Source organism: Vulpes lagopus, chromosome 5 (assembly GCF_018345385.1).
Source record: "Vulpes lagopus strain Blue_001 chromosome 5, ASM1834538v1, whole genome shotgun sequence".
Taxonomy (NCBI): domain Eukaryota; kingdom Metazoa; phylum Chordata; class Mammalia; order Carnivora; family Canidae; genus Vulpes; species Vulpes lagopus.
Window position 1 is genome coordinate 113,726,822 of NC_054828.1, and position 27,025 is coordinate 113,753,846.

A 27,025-nucleotide genomic window follows, 5' to 3' on the forward strand; every position below is an offset into this window, starting at 1 on the left:
TTGCATAATTCACTGAAAACTGTTATACTCATGATTATGGGAAGGATACAGGGAAAGGGTACAGATGATGATTAGCCAAGGGAAGAGACAGATAGGGCAGTTAAGGTAAAGTGCCAAACACAGACCTTCTGTCTTCCTCTCTCCATGATGTGGGCTAGTGTTAAATATCAATATTAGTGTGTGTAGCATTTATCAGTATTTCATTTCTTTATTGCTAAATAGTATTACATTGTATGCATATGCCACATTTTGTTTATCCATTCATCAATTGATGGACATTGGAATTATTTTCACTTTTTGCCTATTATGAATAATGCCACTGTGAACATCTGTGTACACACTTTGGGAAGTTGGTTTTTGTACTTTTGTCCACAGGTTTTAGTTGGAACCAGCCAGAGGGAGAGAGGCTCTTGGGTCTGTTCTGTCTTCACCAAGTCTCTTTTAGTCAGTTTTACTTTTATTTTTTTATTTTTTAAAGATTTTATTTATTTAAGAAAGATAGAGCGTGTGCAAGCACACATGAGCAGGGTGGGGGGCAGAAGGAGAAACATACTCCCTGCTGAGTAGGGAGCCCAGTCCCAGGACCCCAGGATTGTGACCTGTGCCAAAGGCAGGGGCTTAACTGACTGAGCCACCCAGGTGCCCACACTTGGTCAAGTTTAGATTATGAAATTGAATTGAGCCTGAGATTCATAGAATTCATGGAAGCGTGAATTAACCCACAAATTTTAGTTCAAAATCATTTGTGTTTTTCTTCGACTTAGGCAAAATTCTAGATTTTGGTGTAGCTTTTTTTTGTAGTCATTTAAAAAATTACTGTAAGGGGATTTATCACAGGTAATCTGGTGTAGGCTATTTAACAAATGTTTTATGACTAGTATTTGGAACCTCTGTGTTGACTAGTTCCATAATTGGAGTTTGTTTTTTGAACCAAATAAGTAAGTAGATGTGAGTAGAACACAGCAAACCAGTATGAATCCATTGGTGAGGGTAAATGTATAAGCATTGCTCTGTCCAAATGTGTAGTCAGTCCTCAAAGGGAAATCATACACCTACCTCAGACCTTTGGTTCTGATAATTACAAGATGATGTGTAGTCTGAATTAATGATTTAGAGAACTGTATATATGTGAATGTAGTTTATGAAGAACTGCAGCAGTCAGGAGTTGAAGGAGTTAAGGAGACTAATGAAGGATTGTTTTACTAGAGTAGACAAGATGTGGTTTGGATTACGTGAATAGTGCTGGAGAGAATATACTGATTTGAGATACATATTTCAAGACTTGCTGTTGGATTGATGGGGGAGGTAAAAGGAAGGAGGAAATAAATGATTTCTGGATTTCTGGATTGCATAGGTGCCATTTACTATAGAAAAGAACTGAGAAATTAAACTGGGCAAGTGAGGAACTGATAAAGGATTCACTAAGTGTATACTTGTGGGTTCAAAAAAACGTTTTGAAAAAAAAAAGTTTTGAACCTCAAGAGGGGTGAGAAAGTATTCAGATGCAGGACATGGTTATGTTGTAAATCTCAAGATAGCAGTTAAAAGGTAACATGATCTGGAGCTGCAGAGTAGGTATGCATTGCCAGAGATAAATACCTAATACCTGCCTTGGACGTTAGTGAGTAAAGAGTTCTCCTGGTGTGTTATAGAATCCAAGAATCCACTCTTTTCCTGTCATGATAATATACTTATGTCACAAGTCTAGGTTAATAAGGTAGGTAGGTACTGAAGACAGTTATTTAAATATAAATTTTTACTGTTAGAAAATTAAAACAAAAGTGTATATCCTCCAGCTAAATTGTAAATGGTCCTCCTACCCCACACTGTTTTGAAGTCCATCTTAGGCATTTTATTATTTCAGCATTGTAGTATATATCTAAGAGCTAAGAACTCAAGAGACTAGGTACAAATTAGACATTGTGGCTTGATAGGAAGAAAACAACTAAACACAAGTATGCATACTATGGGTAAAACATACATAGAACAGTTTGTAAGTCAAATGCTTATGTGTGCTGTGACATCATTCTTGCTAATCCTTACTGTTGTCACCCATTACTACTTCTTTCCCTTGTCTTTTGTACAGGTTTTTTCCCTTCGTCAGTTGTGGCAGCCACTGATATTTACAGTGTACTTTTATGGCATTAGTGTAGGACTTCAAGCTTTCCTTCTAAAGTAGCCATTGCTTTTAGTGCCTGCCCCCTACCCCCCAAGTTTTCTTTCTTTTTAAAAATTTTTTAAAAATAATTTCAATTAACATAGCATATTATTGGTTTCAGAGGTAGAGTTCAGTGAATCATCAGTCTTATATGACACCCAGTGCTCATTACATCATGTGCCCTCCTTAATGTCCATCACCCAGTTACCCCATCCCCTTACCTCCCTCCCCTCCAGCAGCCCTCAGTTTGTTTCCTGTGATTAGGAGTCTCTTATGGTTTGTCTCCTTCTCTGATTTTGTCTTCATTTTTTTCCCTCTCTTCCCCTAAGATTCTCTGTTTTGTTTATTAAATTCCACATATAAGTGAGATCATATGATAATTGTCTTTCTCTGATTGACTTATTTTGCTTAGCATAATACCCTGTAGTTCCAGCCATGTTACTGCAAATGGCAAGATTTCTTTTTTTTTTTTGATGGCTGAGTAGTAGTCCATTGTGTGTGTGTGTTTGTGTGTGTGTGTATACACACATCTTTATCCACTTATCTGTTGATGAATATCTGGGGTCTTTCCATAGTTTGGCTCTTGTGGACATTGCTGCTATAAACATTGGGGTGCAGGTACCCCTTTGGTTCACTACATTTTTATCTTTTCCCCCAAGTTTTCTTAACCTGCCTTGTTCATCCTTAGCTGTATTACCATGACTCTTCTTATTTCTGCTAGTAGAGAAAGAGTTTTTAGGAAAGGAGAAAAATAACAAAATAATTATTTTCTGAGACCGTATTCTCTTACTAGTTTTTCTTTCCACTCATAAGTAGAAGATGAGGGGTGCCTGGATGGCTTAGTAAGGTTAAGTGTCTGCCTTCTGCTTGGGTCATGATCTAGGGTCCTGGCATTGAGCTCCACATTGGGCTCCCTGATTAGCAGGGAGTCTGCTTCTCCCTCTCTCTCTGTCTCCACCTGTGCTCTTTCTCTGTCAAATAAATAAAAAACCTTAGAAAAAATTAGTAGACCAAAGAAATTAGGAAGATTTTTGGTTTTATGAATTTATCATTCACAGATTATTTTCTGAATTATATCACTCATGAGTGGTCCCAAGGGCTCTTGATATATAATAATAATTTTGGTGAGGCATGAATTTGAATCTTGTACACCGTAAAATTGATGTGGGAGAATAAGTTATGCACTAATAAGAGAGTAGCCAGCTACCTAGCCTTTAAATTCCTATCATTGGGCAGCCCCAGGCGCAGCGGTTTGGTGCCACCTGCAGCCTGGGATGTGATCCTGGAGACCCAGGATCGAGTACCACGTCCGGCTCCCTGCATGGAGCCTGCTTCTCCCTCAGCCTGTGTCTCTGCCTCTCTCGTGTATTGGCAGATGTGAGGCCAGGCAGACGATGTGATTGAGGGTTTCTTGCAAGTAAAGTTTATCTTTTTATTTAAAACATCATGGCCCCAATTAAAAGGATAGTCTCTTGGCATTCCTCACCCTTTCCTCTCTCCTCAGCCCCTTTTGTAAACTAGTCACATTATTTCAGTCACAAAATGTTATAGCTAGAAAAGATAATTGGGATATTATCATTATTTCTCATTTTATTTTTTTAATTTTTTAAATTAAAAAAAAATTTTTTATATCTCATTTTATTATTGAAGAATTAGGGCCCATGGAAATTGGTCAAGGTCATACCACTGGTTCTGTGAAACTAGAAACCCAGGCTAATTGCTTCTAGTTTTTATTCGTATATCATACTGCCTGTATATCCCTAGTTTTTCCTACTCTTCTGATTAGTCTATTTGCTCTCTTTTTCAAATTAAACTTATATTATATGCTGACATATAATAACTTTAGGATAGTTGCTGTCTGTTAATTGCTTTCTGGAAGAATTTGAAACAAAAACTCCAGCCATTATAATAACTAGGCTTCTGAAAGGGCCAGTACATTTTTTTTTTTTTAAAGTAGGCTCTACACTGGGTGGAGCCTCCAGTGGGGCTTGAACTCATGATCCTGAGATCAAGACTAAGCTGAGATCAAGAGCCAGACATTTAACTGACTGAACCACCCAATGGCCAGTACATTTTTAAACAACTTATAGTATGGAATGTTTTAATATTTTAATAGATATTTATGTTGTTTTGTAGAGCTCCAGTTTCTTCCCTAACAAGGAATTGTTTTTCTGTTTGTTTTTTTTTTTTTTTAATGTTTCAGTCTTGTGTCCCAAGTAAGCTCCTTTAAAGTTGGAATTGTAAGCTTTGTGCAGTGGCAGTATCGTAGCCAATGAGGTTTATCTGAGGTGCTATTATTGCTAATTAAAGTTGGAATTGTAAAGAATCCTGGGAACCATCTAGCAAACACCATGTTCAGTAAACATTTGCCAGGTTGAAATTTTACCTTTTTGAAGGAGTCCCAGTTGAATTTGATTAGTATGAATATATTTACTTATGGACAAAATAATCTCTCTCACATGGATTAAAAATATGTTTTAGCTCATCTCATACCAGAAACTAATCCTAGCACCTATTTTTTTCCCCGTCTGTTCTTATTTAAATGTGTAGCAAGGGAAATAAAAGTCAACATTTTCTACTACTTTTCAGCAGAAATCATTATCTCTGCATAGTAGGTCATTGGACTGTTTGCCAAGCTGAATTGCTTTACAGTGATTTATTAGAAAGAACTCAGTTTAAGAGTGAAGAACATTGTTGATTACATTGATAACCATATTTATCTAAAAATTAGTTGACTTTGAGTTCAGCCTGTGTTTTCTTTTTCTACCCATTGCAGTCTACTCTCAAGCACACAAACCTTGTAGGGATGTCAAAAAAGGATTAATAATGAGAAAACAAAAACCCTCAACTGCTTGCATATTGACAGAAAAGAATATCCATATCCATTGTTATTTAGCTTCATGGTAGTGTGAGTTCATTATGGATCAAAGGGAGGCTAGTAAGCCTTAGGGCCCATAGCTGGTGGCTTTATGATGGCTCCTTGAAATCGAAATGCATGGGAGGAATATTAAAGACTATTCACTGTATCCACATTTAACTCCAAACTGCTTTAATAGTTTTAGTATGCCACATAATTAAGGTATCGTAACTGCTGTCTGAAATGTTTGACTATTGACTATTTAGCTGAGTTTAACTGTGCATTTTTAGACAAAGATATTTTGGGCTTAACTTAAATTCTAAAGAAGAAATGAATGTTTTATAAAGCAAAGCAGGAGGAGGGCACTAATTGAATTGTGGATATTGCTGGGAGGGAAAGGGAGAGGTTATTTTTTGACTTTATTGTTAAAATTAAAAGTTTTTTTTTCTTTCTTTCATTTTCTTGGGATGCATTCCAAATCCAGAAGGTAAGAAGTATTATTTTATTCTAAGGAAGTGTATACAATGATAAGTGTCTTCTATAAGTTTAATTGAACTCACCTTTAGATGCATGATTTTTATTTTATAAAATTAAATAGTCCAGAAACTAAATAGTCCAGCATGAGATTCTTATGTAAATATTTATTAAATGTGCTCTTTTTGTCTTTGCTGTTTGTAATAATAATTATTTGGTCATAGTTTTAGAAACCAATCAACATTTAATTTTGTTAAAATTTTATCATTTGACTTACTACCATTGGGCTGCCTGGTGTTCTGCAGAAAATATTTCAAGTTGAAAAATGTGTGAGTTAACATTTGCTTTATGACTGTATGATTGAAAATATATGTTTATGCTTTGATTTAGAGAGAATATTGGTAAATTCTCTATGGGAATGACACCAGGCTAGAATATGTTAAAATGAATAGTTTGGATCTTTTACTGAATTGGCTTTTTTCTGTGTTGACATAGCTATTCATTCATTCATTCATTCATTCATTCATTCACTTACTTGCTTACAAGTATTCTATTTTTAGTTTGTTTTCTTCACCAATATTTCTTTTACCCTAAATAATATGTCCTCATATGCAACCCTCTGTACCTCTTTAGTTTAGAGACATTTGCTTATTGTTCATGAACTTGGCCCAGCCAGTTAAGACAAGTTAGCATCCTGATGAGCTGAAACAATGGCAGTTGATGATACTGTTTTATATGCAGTAGTTACAGAGTGACCTTTCTTAAGAGGATTGTGTTTCTCTTAAAGTCTGTATTTTTTTTTTTTACTATGTATTTCTCATAAGATTGAAAAGCAAAATGTTTTAGTTAATAGTAGAAATGGCTATTGGCTAAGATAGGAGTCAGATAGTTTATGCATATTATTTATTTAATCTTAAACCCTCTGAAGTCTTTATTTCATAGCTAAAGACATAGAATCAATGAGAAGTTATATAACTAGTTAGTGATAAAACTTGAATCCACATCTGTCTGACTCTAAAATATGTCTCACTTTTGCCTCACTTTTGAGTGGGTTGAGGAGATTGAGTAAGGCTCTGAAAGAAATCTTTGGTATTTCTCGGGTGAAAAGTTATGGTGTTCTCCGAAGTCCTTCTCTATTGAGAGTTTGTGATTTCCAATCTAAATAAAATTGAACCTTGTTGTTCCATTTATTTACTTTAAAGCAGGATCTATCAATCAGTTAATCAAATAAAACAGAACCACTGGACCATATTTTTCCTGTTTGGTTTTTTTCCCCTTTGGTTGAAATGGTTTTGCTCACATCTCAATGGTACTGGACAAAGCATGCTTTTGAAAAAACAATAGTGGGGAAACGGCAATAATGGGAAGATAAAGACGAGAGGATAGATAGGCTACACAAATTTTTCAGAGTCTGTGTTTATTTCTGTGACCTCCCTCTCCAGGTCCTAGATTACTCTTCTACTTGTTTTGTGCCCTTTTACTACTCTACTGATCCACACCTTTCATTTTGGGGTTCCAACTAGGCTTCTCCGAAAATGCTTGTTTAAAAATTTCCCTGCATACCCATTCGTTCTCCAGTGATTCTTTCGCATTTGTTTCATATTATGTTTGAGGAGGAAAATAGTTTGAAGAAGCGAATTCATTAAACTATGGATACATCAGATTGCTACCTTTTCTTTTTTTAAATCTCAGTATCCCTTTTTTTTTTTTTTTTAAAGATTTTTATTTATTTATTCATGAGAGAAAGAGGCAGAGACACAGGCAGAGGGAGAAGCAGGCTCCATGCAGGGAGTCTGACGTGGACTGAAGGCAGTGCTAAACCACCCAGGCTGCCCAGATTGCTACCTTTTTTTTTTTTTTTAAAGGATTTATTTATTTATTCATGAGAGACACAGAGAGAGGGGTGGTGGGCAGAGACACAGACAGAAGGAGAGGGAGAAGCAGGCTCCCCTCAGGAAGCCCAGTGTGAGACTGGATCCTGGATCCTGGATCCTGGATCCTGGGATCACGCCATGAACTGAAGGCAGATGCTTAACTGCTGAGCCACCTAGGCATCCCAGATTGCTTTTTTTTTTTTTTTTTAAGATTTTATTTATTTATTCATGAGAGACACAGAGAAAGAGAGGCAGAGACACAGGCAGAGGGAAAAGCAGGCTCCATGCAAGGAGCCTGATGTGGGGCTCAATCCCAGGTCTCCAGGATCACACCCTGGGGCGAAGGCAGGCGCCAAACCGCTGAGCCACCAGGGATCGCCCCAGTAATTACCTTTTTAAAAGTAGATAGTTGTTACTGAAATTAATTTCTTCTTGGAAGAATTGCTGGTAACATGACCGAGAGAGAGCAAGCTAAAGACTTTAATGAAAGGGTTTCTTTAAAAAAACAAAAACAAAAACAAAAAACTATTTATTTATTTGTTTATTTGTTTGTTTATTTATTTATTTATTTAAATGAAGGGGTTTCTAAGAATACAACAATTTCCAGTGAATTAAAAACCTACCAAGACTATTTATTCATTTAGTGATTTCTAAACTCCCTATTTTTCAACATAAGGGTGCTGTTGAGTTCATTTGTTCTGGGTGCTCTGTCAGGTAAGCATGCCATAAAAATCAGTTCTTAGTTTTAAAGTTAGTTTGTATGTGGATAATGAATACTGTGCATGTGTGTCTGTATAGATATATGTATAAATGTATCACGTAAGTTAAAGATTATTACATGTTTATTATTTTAGTACATTTAAAATTGACCTGAAATAGGGCATCCAAGCATCTGTTTGGGGAACTGGATGACTCTACATTTCTTTTAACCTTGGAAGTCTGAGTCTGTTATTTAATCCTATTGAAATTCAAAGGATTGAGCTCTGAAGGATAAATATAGAGTGTGTAATAGTTTAGTCAGAGATAGGGAAGCTGATTAATTGAGGCCTAGTTTTGACAAGCCTGTTCTGTAGGAAGGAGTACAGAAAAATGAACAAGAGATTGGGATTAAAGATTAGGCTGGGTAATGTATTACAAGGGGAAATATCAGTAAGAATAAATAAAGGAGACTGGTGAAATCTCTTAAAGCTTTTTATCACCAGCTTGAAATGGGCATAATATATGTGTTGCCGAAGCAAGCACTAAAGTGGGAATAATACTGGAGGACATTGGTGAATTTTAAGGATGAACTGTAAAGTTTATTAAATTTCTTTAGATTGGTTGCAAGAGGGGATGCCAGTGAGGAGAGAATCACAAATATGAAAAGGAGTAGACTTTAGGATTTTATGAAGAGGCCTAAAATACTCAAAGAGCTGTCCTATGGAGTAATGAAGAAATAATGTTAAATTTTTTCTCCTACTCACAAAGATAAATATTGCAGGGTCATTAGGAAAATTCAAAGTACAGAAAATCACAGATTTTTCCACCATGATAGCCACTGATTTCCAGCATAAAATCAAAACTAAACATGGAATTTTAGGAAGAGACAAACTTGGCTTAGCTTAAGGAAGAATTTATGAATAACTGGAAATGCTTGAGGACATAGTTAGCCTCTACCACCTTATATGCTTGTGTGACAGACTGGACGATTACCTATTGATGATGTTTTAGGAGGAGTCATAAGCATCTGTAGTAAATGGACGAGATGACCAGTGAAGCTCGTGGTCAACCTGTGGATTTGTCTGATTCTTATCTGTAGATGTTGCATACCTGAGAGTATGGTAAAGAACAAGTAAGAGTTATAGGATTATATTTGACCTAGCAAGCCTGAGTTTGGCTATACACAAAGAAATTGAGAGTAGGAACTTGAATAGATCTATTGACCCCGATATTCCTAGCAGCAGTAGTCATGATAGGCAAAAGACAGAAACAACCCAGATGTCTACTAATGGATGAATGGATGAACAAAATGTGGCATATACATTCAGTGGAGTATTTTTTTTAAAGATTTATTTATTCATGAGAGACACACAGAGAGAGGCAGAGACATAGGCAGAAAGAGAAGCAGGCTCCCCATGGGAGCACAATGTGGGACTTGATCCCAGGACCCCGGGATCATGACCTGAGCCAAAAGCAGATGCTCAACCACTGAGCCACCCAGGTGCCCCCATTCAATGGACTATTATTCAGGCTTAACAAGGAAGGAAATCTAATATGCTACAACATGGATGAACTTAATTTTTTAAATTTTTTATTTATTTATTTATTATTTATTTATTAATTATTATTTTTTATTAATTTATATATTTATTTATTTATTAGTCACAGAGAGAGAGAGAGAGGCAGAGACACAGGCGGAGGGAGAAGCAGGCTCCATGCACCGGGAGCCTGATGTGGGATTCGATCCCGGGTCTCCAGGATCGTGCCCTGGGCCAAAGGCAGGCGCCAAACCGCTGCGCCACCCAGGGATCCCCATGGATGAACTTAAAAGACACTGTAGTAAGTGAAGTAAACCAGGCACAAGAAGGGAAATATTGTAATTCCACTTACAGGAGTCCTATATATAGAGCCAGAAAGTAGAAGAATGGTTGCCAAGGGTTGGATGTAGGGGAAAGATAGGTATTTAATGGGCATAGAGTTTGAGATTTGCAAGCTATCTTTTTTTTTTTAAAGATAGAATTTCTTTTTTTTTTTAAGATTTCTATTTACTTATTAGAGACAGAGACAGAGAGAGAGAGAGGGAGGCAGAGACACAGGCAGAGGGATAAGCAGGCTCCATGCAGGGAGCCCGACCTGGGAATCGATCCCGAGGCTCCAGGATCATGCCCCGGGCTGTGAAGGTGGCACTAAACCGCTAAGCCACTGCCACCAGGGCTGACCTATTTATAGTTTATATATATAGTTATTTATGCTTATGTTCAGTTCTTGAATTGATAGCAAAATTGCAAATATGATTAAAATTTTATTTTTTTGCACATTTAAAATTTGTACCAACTTGCCTCATCTCTCTGATGGGAAGGAAATATCAGTTAATCATAAATGATTGTATAGTGTGTGCACGCACTATGAAATAGAGACATCTGGCTCTGCTCAGTGCCAGTCCCATTATTTTTATTATTTATTTTTTTAGAGAGAGTACATGTACATGCGTGCATAGCAGTGAGGGCAGGGGAATAAGGAGAAGGAGAAAGAGAGATTGGGCATGGAGCCCAACTAAGGGCTCAATCTCAGGGACCCAGAGATCATGAACTTAGCCCAAATCAAGAGTCAGACGCTTAACTGACTGAGCCATCCAGGTGTCCCCCTCCCCCCATTTTTACATTAAAATGTATACTTAAGAAACTTCTGCTTCCCTTTTTATATCACCAACACTTATTACCTTGAGTTTACATGATAGCTTCTTTGTAAATGTTCAGTGAATGAGAAACCAGATTAATTTTTTTTCCACATTGTCTTTTTTAAAATGTAGCTTTATTGGTCCTCCTGGGTGTCTCAGTTGATGGAACAACTGACTCTTGATTTCTACTCAGGTCATGATATTAAGACCTATGTCAGGCTCCATGCTCAGTATGGAGTTAGCTTGAGATTCCTTTTCTCCCTCTCCCTTTGCCCCTACCCCCTCTCACACTTTCTCTCTCTCTAAAATAAATGACATTTTAAAGAACAGAAGCAAGTTTATTGAGATATGGTATACATTCTATAAACTTCACCCATTTTATGTGTACAATTCAGTGAGTTTTAGTAAATTTACTAGGTTGTGCAACTATCACCATAATGCAGTTTTAGAACATTTCCATCTCCCCATAAGATCACTCATGCATGTCTACAGTTAATAGAAGTTCCCATTGCTAAACCATAGTCTTCCTTCTGTCTGTATATTGATCATTTCTGGATATTTCAAATAAATGGAATCATGTGGTTTGGGAGGTTAATTAATCTATATTGTAGCATTTATCAGTACTTACACTTTTTCATTAGTCCATATTCTTTTTGTAGTTTTCTCATACAATGCATGCTTTTAGCTTCTTATGTATTTGTTTGACATATTAATTTCAGACTTTAAGGAAAATTGCAAAAGTAGTGCAAATAATTTTTATGTAACTTTTGCTTAAATCCCCCAAATGTTAAAGTTTTATACTTTATCACTGTAATTTGTATTTCTTAAATGTCAGAATAAATTGTAGACATAATGTCCTATTCACCTTTAAACACTTCAGAGTATATTTTCAAAGTCAGGATACTAACATTGATATAATATTACTACTCTCTAATCAACAGGCTTTATTCGGATTTGGTAATTCTTCCACCAGCGTCCTAATTCAGGCTCACACATTGCGTTTGCATTTAATTTTCATGTGTCTTTATAGCCTCCTTTAATGTGAAGTTGTTCTTTAGTCTTTGTCTTTCATGACCTTGGCATTTTTAAGAGTTCAGGCCAGCTCTTTTGTAGTCTGTCCCTCAAATTGAGTATGTCTGATGTTTTCTCACTATTAGATTCAGGTTGTGCTAGAGTAGGCTGGAGCAGAGGGCGTAGGAAAATGATCACGGGATCAGGTCATATGAATAATTCTGGACTTGATTCTAAGAACATTATGATAGTATGGGTGAATTTTAAAAATATATATTTTATTTATTTATACTGAGAGACACAGAGGGAGGCAGAGGGAGAAGCACGCTCCTTGTGGGGAGCCTGATACGGAACTCAGTCATAGGACCCCAGGAGCATGACCTGAGCCAAAAGCAGACGCTCAACCACTGAGCCACCCAGGTGTTCCACATGGGTGAATGTTAAGCCCAGCAAAGTGGCATGATCATATTTGTTTTTATTTTATTTTATTTTATTTTATTTTATTTTATTTTATTTTATTTTATTTTAAAGATTATTTATTTAAAGATTATTTATTTATTTATTTATTTATGATAGTCAACAGAGAGAGAGAGAGAGAGAGAGAGGCAGAGACACAGGCAGAGGGAGAAGCAGGCTCCATGCACCGGGAGCCCGATGTGGGACTCGATCCCAGGTCTCCAGGATCGCGCCCTGGGCCAAAGGCAGGCGCCAAACCACTGCGCCACACAGGGATCCCTCATATTTGTTTTTAAAAGTTACCCCTGGCTTCGGGGTGGAGAATTGAGGGTAAAGGTGAATTTACTCTCACTTGAGATAGGAAACACTAAAACTGGGATTCCTGGGTGGCGCAGCGGTTTAGCGCCCAGGGCGCGATCCCGGTCTCCTGGATCGAATCCCACATTGGGCTCCCGGTGCATGGAGCCTGCTTCTCCCTCTGCTTGTGTCTCTGCCTCTCTCTCTCTCTCTGTGACTATCATAAATTAAAAAAAGAAAAAAAAAGAAAAAAAAAAGAAAGAAACACTAAAACTTTTTGAGACTAGGCCAGAGGGGCAAGTTGTTGGGGTAATGATCACAGTTACTGAATATCTCCTCTGACACACTTTTATATATTATCTGTAATCTATGCAGATTACAAGGTAGATGGTATTACATCCATTTTACAGAGGAGAAAATGAAGATTAAAGGTATTTAAAGTGATTCGCCCATGGCTACTATCAGATCTGAATTCAGATGGGTGTGAATATCTAAGTCTGGCTCTTTTTGCTACATGGGGCTGTCCCCTTTCATTAGTTTGTTTGTTTATTTTTATGAGAGGCAAACTAAGAAACAGACTTTTTAATTTAATTTTTATTTTTAAAAAATTTTTAAAGATTTTATTCATTTATTTATGACAGACACACGGGGAGAGAGAGAGAAAGAGAGAGAGAGAGAGAGAGAGAGGCAGAGATACAGGCAGAGGGAGAAGCAGGCTCCATGCAGGGAGCCGGACATGGGAATCGATCCAGGGTCTCCAGGATCACACCCTGGGCTGAAGGCAGTGCTAAACCACTGGGCCACTGGGGCTGCCCAGAAACAGACTTTTTTTTTTTTTTTTTTTAAGATTTTATTTATTTATCCATGACAGAGAGAGAGAGAGAGAGGCAGAGACACAGGCAGAGGGAGAAGCAAGGCTCTGTGCAGGAAGCCCGACGTGGGACTCCATCCCGGGTCTCCAGGATCACGCCCTGGGCTGAAGGCGGCGCTAAACTGCTGAGCCACCAGGGCTGCCCGAGAAACAGACTTTTTAAAAAAGATTTTTATTCGTTTGAGAGAGAGAGAGACAGAGCACAAGCATGGGGAGCAGTAGAGGCAGAGGAAGAGGGAGAGGTAGGTAGCTTCCTGTTGAGCTGGGAGCACAATGTGGGGCTTTATCCCAGCACTTGGAGATCATGACCTTAGCTGAAGGCAGACGCCTAACCATCTGAGCCACCCAGGGACCCCCATTAATTACTGTATTTAATGCTTCATCTGAGCAGTGTGATTACAAACCTCAGGTCTTTAGCCCTACTTGCCACTGGTGAGTAACCACTTTTCTGCAAAGAGGATTAAATAAGGCCATTGGCAGTATAACTGAAGTTACTTCTGTTCTTGGGACTTGTGTATGAAACATCTTACCGTATTTCCTTACATGAGATAGATTTAGCCTAAAATTACAGCATTGCACTTGTTCCTTTCCTGACCCTCCTCCCCAACTCTGCTGTCTTGAGCATGGATAAGAAAAATTAGAAGCTTCATTGTCTCATGATAATTATGACATTTTTTCAAAAAGATTTGTTTATTTATGATAAACATAGAGAGAGAGAGGCAAAGACAAAGGAGGAGGGAGAAGCAGGCTCCATGCTGGGAGCCCGATGTGGGACTTGATCCCGGGACTCCAGGATTGCACCCTGGGCCAAAGGCAGGCACCAAACCGCTGAGCCACCCAGGGATCCCCTAATTATGAATCTTTTGAAGTGTTTTTGCTTCAGCTGCTTTGGGTGTCAGGACTTCCGTCATACTGTACTGCACTTGACTTTGCCCTCCTCAATACCAGGGTATTGTTGTCCATTTAGATGGTACCTGTTTCTTTGAGTTATTCAGTTATTTTTATTTTACTATATAATTCTGGAGTTTTTGTCCTTGAAGATCTATTCCTGCCATCATGGGAAGTGTAGCCTATTGTACTTCTCTGCCATTGCTTCCATTTTTTGTAAAAATAAACTGCCAGGATGCTGGCTTTTTATATTTTCCCAAAACCAAAACTAAAATTTTGTTTTAAACAGTACAGTGTTCCGGGAGTGCCTGTTTGGCTCAGTTGGTTGAACATCTTACTCTTTTTTTTTTTTTTTTAAGTTATTTTTTTAAAATAAATTTTATTTATTCATGAGAGACACACACAGAGAGAGAGAGAGAGAGAGAGAGAGAGAGAGAGAGAGAGAGGGGCAGAGACACAGGCAGAGGGAGAAACAGGCTCCACACAGGGAGCCCGACATGGGACTCCATCCCAGGTCTCCAGGATCATGTCCTGGGCTGAAGGTGGTGCTAAACCTCTGAGCCACTGGGGCTGCCCTGAACATCTTACTCTTGATTTCTCTCAGGGTTGTGAGTTCAAGCTCTACGTCGGGCTTGTGGCTTAGTGGGGAGTTTGCTTGAGATTTTCTCCCTCCCTCCCTCCCTCCCTCCCTCTCTCTTTCTGCCCCTTCCCCTACTTCCTTGCATGTGTGAGCTCTCTCAAACAAACAAACAAACAAATAAATCTTTTAAAGAAACAGTATATTGTTCTATCTTGTGTGTTATTCAAAACTTCCTTATTTCCTTCAAAGGAAAATTATATCCAGATATTCAAGGAAAATATTATGATGGTGTTTACGTGACTTTTGCCACATATTTTTACCAGATGTGTATGTCATTTACTTTCATTTCTTGGGTTTTACTTTAAGGAGTTTTTGGTTTGGGTTGGGTTGTTTTTGGTTGGGTTTTGTTTTGTTTTGTTTTGTTTTTGGGGGGGTTCTGGGTACTAGATCCTAGATCACATTATTTGTTTCTTTCTCTGAGTTAAAGTACTTTATTGTTCTCTTTTTAAAGTAATCTCTACATTCAAGATGGGGCTCAAACCACAACCTTAAAATCAAGAGTCAGAAGCTCCATAGATTGAGCCAGGCAGGCACCCCTAAAGTACTTTAAATATATAGATCTGCAGTCTATATTCTATCATTCCAAAATCTTAAATGCTTGAAAGAATTTTTTTCATATATTTGATATCAAAACTTGTTTGATAATAGCACTTCTGCTAAACTGACATAAAACTACATATATTATTAGTGTATCTGATTTAGTGTAAATATTTATGTTTTAATGTGTTAGGTTATGGGATGCTGTCCCTAATCCTTCTGATGGTGCTACATAATAGATGGCATATCATGTTACTTTTCTAAAATTCAAAAGATTTTTATGCCTAAAACACTTGACCTTAAGTATTTTGGGTCAGGGATTGTAGGCCTATTTATAGCACTGATTACAGTGTGCTGTGGCTTTGTTCCCTTATCTATCTTTCCTTTTCTGAGCTAGGTAAGAATTCTTCCTTGGGCCTACACACAGACCCTAGCTTATTGGCCTAAACAGAGTGGGCACATAATACTGGAATTGAATACTATTAGATGGGGCAAACTTGTACCAGATGGATTATTGAACTACAGATAACATGTTTTTTCACTTGGTCTTATTTTCTTTTTAAGCAGTCTTTTTTCTGCTTCTGTTTTCTTTCTTACTGGAATCTTGGTTTCATTATTTACTAATCATATGGTTTTGTTATTTAACACCCTTATATGTTAAGTTTTTTCATTTATAAAAATGGCCTAACAATTTTGCCTGCCTCAAAGGATTGATGTGAGGGCTAAACAGAATGCTTCCTAGAATTTAGCACTTCTTTTGTTGTTAATGTAGTTGTTATTGATCATGTCCTCTTGGTTACTTTACTAACATACCGTTCCCTTATTAATGGACTTTGGTCATTTTCTGTGCTTTAACTTATAACACTGCTGGGTATGATCCTTCCATATATGGCTGCAAGTCCTTGTAACCTTATTTTTTTAGGATAGATAGAATTCAATTGTTGGATCACTGGGCCCTAATATTTTTTCATTTCAATGGATACTTTTCATGATACTTCACTAAACCAAAATTGAGATGGAGTGGGGAAGGCAGCAGTTTTTAGTTCTGTCAGCAATCTGTTAGAGGGCTTACTTGCTTTTATAACCATACCAGCAATGGATTTTATCAATTCACTTGTGTTTTTTTTAATTTAATTAATTTCTTTATCTTTAAAGATTATTTATTTGAGAGGGAGTGCGAGAGAGAGTGTACTCATGAGCAGAGTCAGGAAGGTACAGAGAGAGAGAGAGAGAGAGAAGCCTGATGAGGGACTCAGTCCTAGGATCCCAAGGTCATGATATGAGCTGAAGTCAGATGCTTAACTGACTGAGCCACCCAGGCACCCCTGTTTTTTATTTTAATGTAATTATAGACTCACAGGATATTGGAAAAAGTCCATGCACATGTCACCCAGCTTCCTCTGGTGGTAACGTCATTATAAATATAGTATAATATCAAATCCAGGCGTTTGATGTTAGCATAGTACTGTTAACTAAGACTTGGATTCATTTGCTTTCTTCCATTCTGATCAATGGTATCTTGATTTAATTATTTTCCCCCAAACTTGATAAGTTTGGGCTTCTTTTCATGTGTTCTAGTGACCATTTATGTTGCATGTTTTACAATTATTCATATCCTTTATCTATTTTTTAATTGTTAGTATTTTCCTAAAAGCAGCTGTCTTAAGGCTATTCATTGTTTTGTCTGCCATATGTTTTGCAGTTTCCTATTTCAGCCTTATATACTTTCCAGGACCACGCCCTGGGCCGAAGGCAGGCACTAAACTGCTGAGCCATCCAGGGATTCGCAGCTTCATATACTTTCCATAGAAAGTTGGTTGATTTTGTTTTTATCCTATGTAGAGCTTTTTTATTTTTGTGTAGTCAATGTGTTTCTCTGTTGTGGTTCTTAGGTTTTCTTTCTTATTTAGAAAGGTTTATCCATCTAGCAGGTTATATACTATTTTCCTTTTTAATTTTAAGATTTTATTTATTTGAGAGAGCATGAGCAGGGGGGAGGGGCAAAGGGAGAGGTAGAAGCGGACTCTATGCTGGATCCCAGATCCCTGAGATCATAACCTGAGCCGAAGGCAGACAACCCACTGAGCCACCCAGGCACCCCCTATTTTTCTTTTAATATTTTCTACTTTTTACTCTTTGGTCTTTAATCCATTTGGAATGTGTTTTGGATATGCTGTGAGAATTCTTTTTTTTTTTTTTTACTGTGAGAATTCTTTTCCTCAGATGTATAACATGCTATTCCAGCACTACTTAACATAAACTGTTTTATTCATGACTCTTTTGGTTGCTTATGACTTTAAAACCTCAGCAATTCCAAAGGTAGGAGTGGCTTGAGGCAAGGCTTGATATAGTGGCAAAGTAATATTGCTAAAATTATTGCTGTTTTCCTTTTTCCTTTTTCAGTTTAGTGCCTTTTGGGGTGTATTTTTCCCTGTAATTCTTACCCAGCACTTCCTTTGTCTGTCCCGTGTGGTGTTTACCCCAATCCCAGATGCTTTCCTGATGGTCACATGATTAAAAGTTTTAGGCATTACTTCCTCTTACTGCTCAGGGGAAGAGAAAGAAGGTCTTTCTGAAGCTTTTCAGCAGAGCAAGTTTCTTAAGTGCCCAAGTAAATAGCTCCTTAGATTGTTGCCCCAAATTAGGTCATGTGTCTGTTCCTGAATCTTTCCCTGTGGGGTGGGGAATGGGGTGTACACAGAAATGCTGATTGGCTTTTTATACCAGGAAATGTGACTTAACAGTTTGGACTTATACCTGTGATGCGCATGGGATTAATTCTGTCTCAACCACCTGTATGAGGATGAGAAGGGGGATAATGTTTCATGGGAAATTTTAGGTATTGTCTCCAGAAGAGGGTTCAAGTAGATGCCAGGTAGTAAAACCACAGGTGACCAGGTCATGACTCTGTCTCCTTCCTACTACATAGATCATAGAGAAAGGTGCAGAATTGTACAAAGGTACAGAAATTGCACCTTTTACATTTATTATGATCTGTTTCTGAATTTTATTCTAGTAGCAGTCCAGGGTGTTCATTTGTCTATTTATCCTGTCCTAGAAGCATACTGCTTCAATAATAGTAGCTTAGAATACATTTTAATATCTTCATAACAAGGCTTCCATCTTTTTTCCCCCAGAAATTTCTTATATATTTATTTGATATGAACTTTGGGATTCTGACTAGATTGCATTATGCATATTTTTAAGATGGAAATTCCAAATTATATAAAAATATCTATAAGAATCAAACTGAAGACAATACTTTCTTTAGCAAAAATTAAAAAAAAAATTTTCTTGGTTGCCCTCCATCGTCTTTACAGTTTTTGACCCTCAACACTTTCACAAATACCAGAAGGCAATGAACCATGGTCCTGCTCACCCCACAGAGAACTCCTATCATTAAGTATTCCCAGGATAACTGGCAGCCTCTTCTAGTAGCCTTATTCGGGTTATTGAGTGTTACCAGCAGAGAACTGAGAGGGAGAACTGCTGGAAATGTTCAGATAAGCTGCCTTATCCCTCAGATCTGAGGAAAAGATTTTTTAGTACTATAGTTACAATGAAGGAAGTTACTACTTTAGTTACTCCTGAAGGAAGCTGGGTGACATATGCATGGGACTATTTTTCCAATTTCCTGTGAGTCTATAATTGCTTTAAAATAAAAATTTTTGGGATCCCTGGGTGGCGCAGTGGTTTGGCGCTTGCCTTTGGCCCAGGGCGCGATCCTGGAGACCTGGGATCGAATCCCACATCAGACTCCCGGTGCATGGAGCCTGCTTCTCCCTCTGCCTATGTCTCTGCCTCTCTCTCTCTCTCTCTGTGACTATCATAAATAAATAAAAATTAAAAAAAAAAATTTAAAATAAAAATTTTTTTACATCTTCCATTAAATTGCTATTTGTTATGTTAGATAAGTACAAAAAGATAGGAAAATAAGATGTGATAACAGAAAGGAAAATAATTATAGTTTTTACAGACAATTTATTATATTCCTAAAACTCTAGAAATATGGTAAATGTATATTGGAATTAGTAAGCATTTAACCAAGGTGCTACATAGAAGATAAATATTCCAAAACTTACTTTATACCTCTTTAAATGATACTGTGTTAGGTCTAAGTACAAGAGACGATTGTGTGTGTGTGTGTGTGTGTGTGTGTGTGTGTGTGTGTGTATGACATCACTATTGTACACTTGAAACTAATATAACTTATGTCAGTTATATCAATAAAAATATAAAAAATAAATACAAGAGACCATAGAAATGTATTCATTTCATACCTCAGATTTAGTGTGTTGCAGTAGTCTGCAAAGAGATTTTTATATATATAAAATATATATATATTTTAAGGAGACTAATATTGTTTATTTGGATCTGTATGTATATTCTTTCCTTCCCCTGTTTTACTTCTGGACCTGTAAAACTTGTGTTAAATGAAGGAGAATGTTTTGTTTTGTTTTGTTTTGTTTTTAGCTTTATTGAGTTATAATTGACAAAATTGTAAGTGAAATACAATATTCACAAAATATATTTGTAAGACTTCTGTAAGATACATGTTTTCTTACATGTTAGATATTAGATCAGGATTAAGAAAATGAAAGAATTATTTTTCCTTCATATATATGGGGATGAATTTTATATCTATTTTCTCTATGGCAGCCTCTCTGTAGTTTGTTAGACTTTTTATAGTTTATAAAATGTGTTTATGTCAAATGATGTTGATCAGTTAATTTTATCTTATGTCAGTGTTACAATAAGATACTCAGAGATAGAAACTAATTATTGTGTTCCTCTTGTTTTTGTTTTTGTTTTTTTGCAGTGGGACTTCTCCTCTTGCGTGCCTGAATGCAATGCTGCACACAAACTCCCGAGGTGAAGAGGGCATCTTCTATAAAGTTCCAGGTAGAATGGGAGTATATACTTTGAAGGTAAATATTTTTGTTAAGGCATCATTTATAAAGTAAAATAAGAAGTGACTATGTCTAAATGATATTTGTATCATAGACACAGAATTCTGTTCTTGAAGAGCTCATTTTTAGGAAAAGGTAATATGTAATATGTTCAACTCTGTAACCTGTACATTTTTATTCTAATCTGTGGCCATCTGTGGTCGACTAGAGAAGTAACTATTTTTTATTCTTTATAATAATACTGTCTTGAAAGGATGAACTGAAAATGACTTCCAGTGACTTTTTGAAGGACCTCACAACATTTGAATAATAAGTGTTAACTTGGAGCATACAGACCTGATGCTTTATAAATTGCTATTTAATTCTCCATTATAGTTCAGAGCTGTGGTTCTTCTTTCTTTGTAATAGAGAAAGCCCAAGTTCAGAAGATTTGATTTTCTTGTTTAGTGTTCACCAGATAGTGTAAGAACTGGAATATGGACCCACATCTGACTGGATTCCTGAGCTGATGTTCTTTTTACCATACCAGCCTTGCTGATTTCTAATTCTGGCACCGAGAAGACACTTGACTTTCACTGTCCCTTCACTTACAAACCAGAAAACCAACTCAAATGAGCTTGATGAAAACAGAGTTTATTAGTTCATATAACTGTAGATTCTAAGGAAACAGAGTCTGGACCCAGGAGCTCAAATGATATCATCAGGGATTGATCTCTGCTTTCTTTTGTCTTCATTCTCAGGCAGGCTGTCTCCTATCATACATGACTTCACTGTCAACCCCCACTCTGCAGGATGTAAATCTGGAGAGAAAAGCAAGAACTAAAGTGGGAGCCCTTCAGTTAATTCTGATGTGGCTTAATTGGTTTGGCATGGCCCATGTGCCTATAACTGAATAATCACTGTTGCCAAACGCATTGAGTCTTCTGATTGGCTATACATAGGTTCACGATCACTCTTGATGTGAGGTTGAGGATAAGCCCTCTGCCAGATGAATTCAGGAAAGGGATTGTTTGCCAAAGGAAATTATCAACAGAAGGAGAATTAATGCTTGGCATACACTGACTATTGTCGATGTGTATGTGGGACTCTTTCCCTTCTTTTTAGCTTTCAGCTGTAGTCAACACTATGCTCAGTGGTTGTAGTAGCCCACTAACATTACAAAGTTCTAATTTACCTATAATACCTCCTTATTCACTTTGTTAAACTTTTTATGATTACAGGGCTCTATTCTCACAGGGAGCTTTTTGCATTGCTTTAAGGTTCTAGCTGTTCTAGACCTTCTGTATTGTTAATAACACTAATTAAATGCCTACTCAATGCTGGACACTGTAAAGACTATAAAGAAGAATAAACTGTGGTCCCTGAGCTCTCGATGCTCGCATAGTTATTGAAGTAATTACATACTGACAAAATGTACTGTGATATAAAGTACTATAAGGCATTGTCATAGGGTAGAGAAATAAAGATTAATTTTGAATAAGGGGATCTAGAAAGCTTTTGTTTGTTTTCTTTTTTTAACTTAAAATGTTTGAGTTGAACTTTGGCAGATAACTAATGGGAAGGGCCTTCAGGATAAGGGGATCTAGAAAGCTTTTGTTTGTTTTTTTTTTTTAACTTAAAATGTTTGAGTTGAACTTTGGCAGATAACTAATGGGAAGGGCCTTCAGGATAAGGAACTAGCTTAAGCAAAGGCATAGAAGGATCCAGAATGGATTTGAAACTAGAATAGATTGAAGTGGTTACCTTCATCTGTGTGTGGGTTAGTGTGGTAAGGAGTTGGCGGTGGAGTAAGCATTCGGTGAAGATCAATTTTGGAGGCCTTTTGAAAATCTGACTTAGCAGTTTGCGAGAGGGGAGGGGGAAAGAGAGTGCTGAGGAGATGGCAGAGGTTTTTCAGGAGAATAGTGTGATCAAATCTGTGTTAGGAAGATAATTCAAACTGGATAGATTTAAGGGTAAATCAGGGATTGTTTGTAAGAGATAATTGGGGCAAGGGACATTAGAGAAATAAAATATATACTATGGAATGGGCAAAAGGAGGGGTGAAATGATTCTGAGATTCGGGGCATTCATAGTTGACCAGTTGATCTGCAAGGGGTCACAGGTTTAAGCTCAAGAAGAGTTATATTTGTACTTAAAATACTTGTTGAACCTACAGGTCAGGACGTCTGGCTGGCAACTAACTCTGTAAAAGTTGTTCCACATTTTGAAGGAAAGAATAGAAAAATATGGGCTGTGTATTTTTTAAGAAAGTATACAACATCAGAAATGGCTTAGAGAGAAATAGCACTAAGATATAGACATAAATGGGAAGTAACAGTTCCTTACTAGATCAGAGGTTATTATCTTGGCTATAATGTGTCAGTTGTAGGAAGGAGAGTCACATATCAGAATTATTTTTTATGTGATTATAAAGTGTAGGAAAATAAAAAATCTATTGAGGGGAAAAAAGAACTATCCATAGTTCTATAACTTCTAAGTTCACTAATGTGTTTGTTTACATGTGTATATTTTTATATACTACATACATACATAGTAGCTAATATATTTTGAGTTCTTATATGCCAGGCACTATTCTTAAGTATTTTCCATTTAACTCATTTAATTTCAGAATGATCTCTTAAGGTAGGTACTATTATTATTATCTCCATGTTATAGACAGGGAAACTGAGGCATAAGAGATTAAGACTTTGACCAAGATTGTATAATTAGGAAAAGATAAAGCCAGAATTCAACTCCAGAAAGTCTTAATTTCCTAGTTCTTCGTCTTGCACCTATCCTACTGTATCTCTCACATACTGTGCTGACACAGGTGTCTTTTCTGATTAACATTCTCACTATTCAGTTTAGAAACCAAAGATTCCTGTGAGTTTAATAAAAAATTATTCCTTTTAGGGTACCTGGCTGGCTGTCAATAGAGCATGCTCGGGGTTGTAAATGTGAGCCCCAAATTAAGAGTTTATTTTAAAATAGAAAAAAATTTGTTTTAATTATTCCTTTTGTATTTGACTCTTATTACTTATTAACCAATATTTAGGAATCAGATTCTCAAATAGTGAACTATCTCTCCCTATCCAGATTCAACTCAATTCACAATACTTAATGATACATACACACAAATACATATCTGTGAATGATGACTATATGTATCTTTTACAAAATTGTTACTGCATAGTTTTTTTATTCTGAAAACCTTCTCCTTTACTTGGACTTACATATACCCAGTTTTTTTTCTAATTTAAGCCTCTGTATTATGCTTGCATATGATTTTCATGTATAATTTTTATCTTTGGATGTAGATAGAAACATTAGCTAATTTGACCCAAAGAAGAGAGATAACAGGAATTCCAAATAGATTACTGGTTCTGCTACTGAATCCTGTAATATTAAAAATTAATCAGCACAGTTAAGTTGCAATAACGCATATCAAAAATTTAATTCCTATTTGCTGAAATGGTAATGATTAATCCTAATTGGATGCCTACATTTTCAGAAAGATGTGCCGGATGGGGTGAAAGAGCTATCAGAAGGTTCAGAAGAAAGCAGTGATGGTCAGTCAGATTCCCAGAGTTCTGAGAACAGCAGCAGCAGCAGTGATGGTGGCAGCAACAAGGAGGGAAAAAAGAGCAGGTGGAAAAGGAAAGGTAAATCCACCTGATCGCTCAATAAAGTATTGAATGCTATACGACAAAAGCCCTTGTTAGTAGCTCCACTTTTTTCAGACCCCAGGACAGTTCATCTCTTTCCCTTCCCTCTAGATTGGTAATGTCCTAGAATTTCTTGCAATGATGGAAATGTTCTGTGTCTGTGTTGTCCAACCTAACACGGCCAGTAGCTAGTCTACAGAGCACTTGAAATATGGCAGTTTGAATAAGGAACTGAATTTTTTATTCTTTTTAAATTTTAATTTAAATAGCCACATGTGTCTAGTGGCTACCAGTTGGATAACACAGCTCTCTAGGTTTTACCTGGGTTTATTTATATTCAGCTCTTGGTCATCCCTAGCCTTTTTGAAGGATGCTGTCATCTTACTTGCCTCTTTAATCCTCTCTTCTAAACTTGAACACTTATTGCTCTAATAGCTCTCTACTTAACCAGGAAAAGAATGCTTTTCATTTCTACTAGCAAAGACTAAATTTAATCTGCTGTTCTTTGCTCTCCCCTGCTTGGTGTCTGCTTTATAGCTTACCCAAAAAACTTTTTTTTTAGAGAATAATGTCTTTGTTGCCGCAGCTTCTTTGGGATGGATTTTCCACTTAAGGATACATTTTATTAAAAAAACAAAAAACAAAACAAAAAGGATACATTTTATTACCTATTCTTGCTAATTATTCATAGCTTCTTGTCAGAGTCTTCTTGAAGAGGGCAAATTGTTTTTACCTCAGTTTTTATAAATTTAGCTATACATGGCAGAGCAGATTTAAGTCAACTTCTGATGATTCCTTTACAAGGATTAATGTAATGGTATTCTAGAACAAAATGACATCCAAGAATTTCCCTAGCCTGGATGTCCTCTTAGGTTTGTGTTACGGACATGAGCTGTCCTTAGATCTAGAAGATAGAGTTATGTTTGTGGGAATACTTGATTCATTAATTTTAAGTGCCTTTGGAATTATTGATGTGGAACTGTATCAGAAAAATAGTCTGATTCATTACCATTCCTGCATTCATGTGTGTGCTACTCCTGGAGGGAACTAAGATAATTGGTGACATCATTTGTGTTCTCTGGTAAAGCTACCACACATGCAGTTTGGGCAAATTTTATAAGAGGATTTTAGCTTTAAGATCACAATTACTTGGAGAGTAACCCAGACCTCAGGTGTTAGGAACAAATAGAATAAAGTCAAGATAAAGTTAGTACCTGTGACCAGTATTCTTGAGAGATATACATCTATTAAAATCAGTAGTGATGATTGAAAGGAGGTGTGGTCCAGGCCCTACATTCCTCAGAGTCCGCTAAGGATGTTTTTTGGAAGAATGGAGCCAAAAGTGTTAAGAGCTCTATCTTTCCTGCTTGTCTGGGGTTTAAACTTTCTTTCTTTCTTTCTTTTTAAAGATTTATTTTTATTTATTTTAGAGAGAGAGAGCCCAAACAGGAGAGGCAGAGGAATCCCAAGCCAACTTATTACACTGGGCATGGAGCCAGTCACAGGGCTTGATCTCACAGCCCTGAGATCATGACCTGAGCTGAAACCAAGAGTCAGATGCTTAACCAACTGCACCACCCAGGTGCCCCACCTAGTTTAAACTTTTAATTTTGGAAGTTATTGATCTAAGATTAGGAACCAAGCCAAATCATCAAGCAAGAGAAACAGCAAGATTCATAATTTCCAACAAGATGTGGCTAGAAACAGAGAAATCAGTAACTAAGTAGGCCAGACTAGCAAATTTGGGAACAGAATCATGGTCTTGGGGTCATTCCTTTTCACTTTTCAGTAGCCATATATGCCGTAGTAGCTGTTTGTTATGTGTTTGTTAACGTTACATGTTTGTTAAAGGCAATCTCTGAGAAATTAAGGTGAATGTACTGTGATACAGGAAGATCTAAGAACTAACAGTAGAATCGCATTGTCAGTAGGTTAATAGATTTTTAAGATTTTATTTATTTATTCATGGGAGACAGAGACAGAGAGAGAGGCAGAGACAGAGGGAGAAGCAGGCTCCATGCAGGGAGCCCGATGTGGGACTCGATCCTGGGTCTCCGGGATCATGCCCTGGGCTGAAGGCAGTGCTAAACCGCTGAGCCTCCTGGGCTGCCCATAGTAGAAGATATTTAACAGCAAAGTAAGAGCGAATTCAGAATTGTGGTCCAGATAAACTATTCTGTCATGCCTTTGTACTCATTCCTCTTCTAGAAATTATCACATTATTGAATATTTACTCTCCATTTACATTAAGATGAGATGTTCTATAAAGATCTTTTCTGATGATAGGTAGTCTATTAAACTGAGGACAGACTATATATGCTGTTTGGAAGGGAAAGGGAAAGGTGCAAATGATGTCATATGGGATTCATGTTTACCCTTTGCTGAGCTACCCACAATGAAGAATGATTTAGTTTCTAATAGAATGTGCTTCTCTTGTTCATGGGTCATACATAGGTATGTGGCATAGATACGTAAATTTTTAGGTATATGTTACATAATCTGTGAATGTTTTCGTAGCCCAGTGTAAATTGACGTGGAAAATTTGTAGGTAGCAGTGATAGGGCAACAGGGCAGTTCTAAATCAGTTATAGTTATTAATAAAGGTAAAGCAAAGTAATTGTGCTTATTCCTTTTTCTTATTTAGGGCTTTTACTCTCAATCTGACATCACTTTTATTTCAAAAGCTTTGTAAGACAGGAAGAACATTGAGATAGTATCAAAACCCACTTCCTTTTATGTACAAAAATAAAGAGCTCTGACAGCAAAACTGATACTTCTAGTTGAAAATCGATAGAAACTCTCTTGATAATAGGTATACCTTTCAGCCAGATAGGAACAGAGAACAGAACTTTGAAATTCAGTCCAATATCAAAACTAGTTTATTGATTTCCAAGTTCTTCCATAAAGTGGAAGAACTTAGAAGTTCACAGTTTTGGTTCCTAATTGTCAGACAGGAAACAATGTTCAGAGAAGAGCTTTATGGAATTCCAAGTCAAGGTAAGGTGAAATAAATCCAGAAAAAAAGATTA

At 36.9% G+C, this 27,025-nt stretch overlaps 1 protein-coding gene and 1 pseudogene across 1 annotated transcript in view; both read left to right on the forward strand.

Annotated features, from left to right (window-relative positions):
• Nucleotides 1-27,025, forward strand: part of ASXL2 (ASXL transcriptional regulator 2) — a 136,575-nt gene that overhangs the window by 60,261 nt on the left and 49,289 nt on the right. Inside the window, exons 4-5 of the mRNA XM_041754542.1 lie at nucleotides 20,259-20,367; nucleotides 23,843-23,993. Coding sequence (XP_041610476.1) covers nucleotides 20,259-20,367; nucleotides 23,843-23,993 — 260 coding nt within the window. The remainder of the gene's footprint in view (nucleotides 1-20,258; nucleotides 20,368-23,842; nucleotides 23,994-27,025) is intronic.
• On the forward strand, nucleotides 4,402-4,555 carry LOC121492320 (annotated as a pseudogene).